At 37.5% G+C, this 2,344-nt stretch overlaps 1 protein-coding gene across 1 annotated transcript in view; it reads right to left on the bottom strand.

Annotated features, from left to right (window-relative positions):
• Positions 1-522, bottom strand: part of lrrc6 (leucine rich repeat containing 6) — a 26,888-nt gene extending 26,366 nt beyond the window's left edge. The window contains exon 1 of the mRNA XM_034887374.1: positions 513-522. Coding sequence (XP_034743265.1) covers positions 513-522 — 10 coding nt within the window. The remainder of the gene's footprint in view (positions 1-512) is intronic.
• Between the last annotated feature and the right edge of the window lie 1,822 nt (positions 523-2,344).

Raw genomic sequence — 2,344 nt, 5'->3', positions numbered from 1 at the left:
CACACACACACACACACACACACACACACACAGAAACACACACACACACACACACACATCACTTTCACCACTTTAAATGTATTTCGGTAGTGAAGAGAGCGAAGTAGCATCTTGGATGGCTTTGTAAAGTTAGCATGCTTTAGTAGAGGTAACACACTGTTCACAGGTCTGAACGATATTACGTTAGAAAGGTAAGACGTTACACTTTGGTTGTACACCATTAAATTAACAGAATCATACTTAAACAGATATATTAATAACCATAAGACAAAACTAGTCTGCGCATCAACACAGCCGTTAGCTACCTAGCTAGCTAGATAACGGTCTTGAACGTTAGCTAGTTTAAAAACACCAATTTCCCAAAACTACACCGCTATCTCGCTGAAAACAGAAATTAAAAAGGATCATTTTAAAAAGGATCATTTGCAAATAACAGTAGTTGTTATAGAGATGTTCTACAATTTCATTTTAACGTACAACATTTTGAGTAATTAGTTGTTTTTAAAACTTACTGTAAACCATCTTTCTCTCTGTTGTCAGCCGTTGCCGTAGAGACCGAGTCGGTGCTGCGTTCAAGGGCGATCGGAAACTACCACTACAAAGGTACCCTAATTTTGTCCTTGGGTCTAATTTGACCAATTTTTATATCAGAATTATGGTTTTCTTTGCCCCGCAAAATTAATGATTACTTTCATTGAATTGTGGGTATTTTTTGACAACATGAGGGCAACATGAGGACAACGTGAGGACAACATGAATACAACATGACGCAACATAAGGGCAACATGAGGACAACTTGAAGACAACGTGAGGACAACTTGAAGACAACATGAGGACAACGTGAGGACAACATGGGGACAACATGAAGACAACACGAGGACAACGTGAGGACAACATAAAGACAACTAGAGGGCGACATGAGGACAACACGGGGACAACATGGGGACAACAAGAAGACAACATGAGGACAACATGGGGTCAACATAAGGGCAACATAAGGACAACATGGGGTCAACATGGGGACAACATGGGGACAACACGAGGGCAACATGAGGACAACATGGGGTCAACATGGGGTCAACATGGAGACAACGTGAGGTCAAAGTGAGGACAACGTGAGGGCAACATGAGGGCAACGTGAGGACGACACAAAGACGACATGAGGGCAACATGAGGACAACATGACATGAGGACAATGTGAGGACAACATGAAGAAATCATGAGGACAAGATGAGGAATAAAAAAAGACAAAAAAAGTTTTAAAAAACATTGGAAAAAAAAAATTTCATTTGCAATTTTGACCCGGAAGAAAGAAGTGTAATGGGAAACTACCACAACAAAGGCAGCTTTAACCCTTCTGTTGTCCTTGGGACAAATTTGTCCAATTTGCATATTAGAATTATGGGTTTCTTTGAACCAAAATTGCCCCAAAATAACATGAATGCATAGATGTACACTGTATGGAATCCATGTAAAATGAATGATTAATTTCAGTGATTTGCAGATGTTTTTTTAATTTTAAGTATTTTTTCTGAATATAAGTATTTGAAACAAACTGTTATCCACTCAACATCCTCTGATCTTAACCATGAGTCCAGATGACCTATAATTTCTGGGGGGTTTTAACAACAAAAAATAGGGATTATTAAAACGTTACAAAAACATTTCAGAAAGTGTCACAGGACATAACACATATATATATATATATATATATATATATATATATATATATAAATTTAAAAGTTGATTTGTAAATTTGACCCGGAAGAACAACAAGTTCAGTCTCCGGGACATCCATGAGATAAAAAGGTAGTTTGTAATCTCAACAATTTGATGCTTTAGGAAAACATTTTATTATTTTTTATTAAAAAATGTTTAATAAAAAAAAAAAAAATTGGAGCTTTTATTTTGAAAGTGGCATTACGGAGGTTGCCAACATTATAAAAAAATTTAAAAAAATAACACAATAAAAAATAAATAAATACAAAAAAATCCATGGGCATACTCCACTTTGTGCTTTTATTTTGAAAGTGACATTACGGAGGTTGCCAACATTATAAAAAAATTTAAAAAAATAACACAATAAAAAATAAATAAATACAAAAAAATCCATGTGCATACTCCACTTTGTGCTATTATTTTGAAAGTGACATTACGGAGGTTGCCAACGTTACCGAGGGTGAGAAACCGGAGAAACCCGACCAACAATAACAATAACAATAACAACCGCCGCGTCCATCCGTCCGTTTCCCCCCAGCAGGGCACTCGCTGCTCGGCTAAAAACACGGAAGAACACCGGCCTGGAGCTCGGCGGGCGTCGCGCTCTCCCCCCCCCCCCAAACCC

This window comes from Etheostoma cragini, chromosome 12 (assembly GCF_013103735.1).
Source record: "Etheostoma cragini isolate CJK2018 chromosome 12, CSU_Ecrag_1.0, whole genome shotgun sequence".
NCBI classification, from domain to species: domain Eukaryota; kingdom Metazoa; phylum Chordata; class Actinopteri; order Perciformes; family Percidae; genus Etheostoma; species Etheostoma cragini.
The sequence above is the reverse complement of the archived record's forward strand: the minus strand, read 5'-3'. Positions and strand labels throughout refer to the sequence as shown.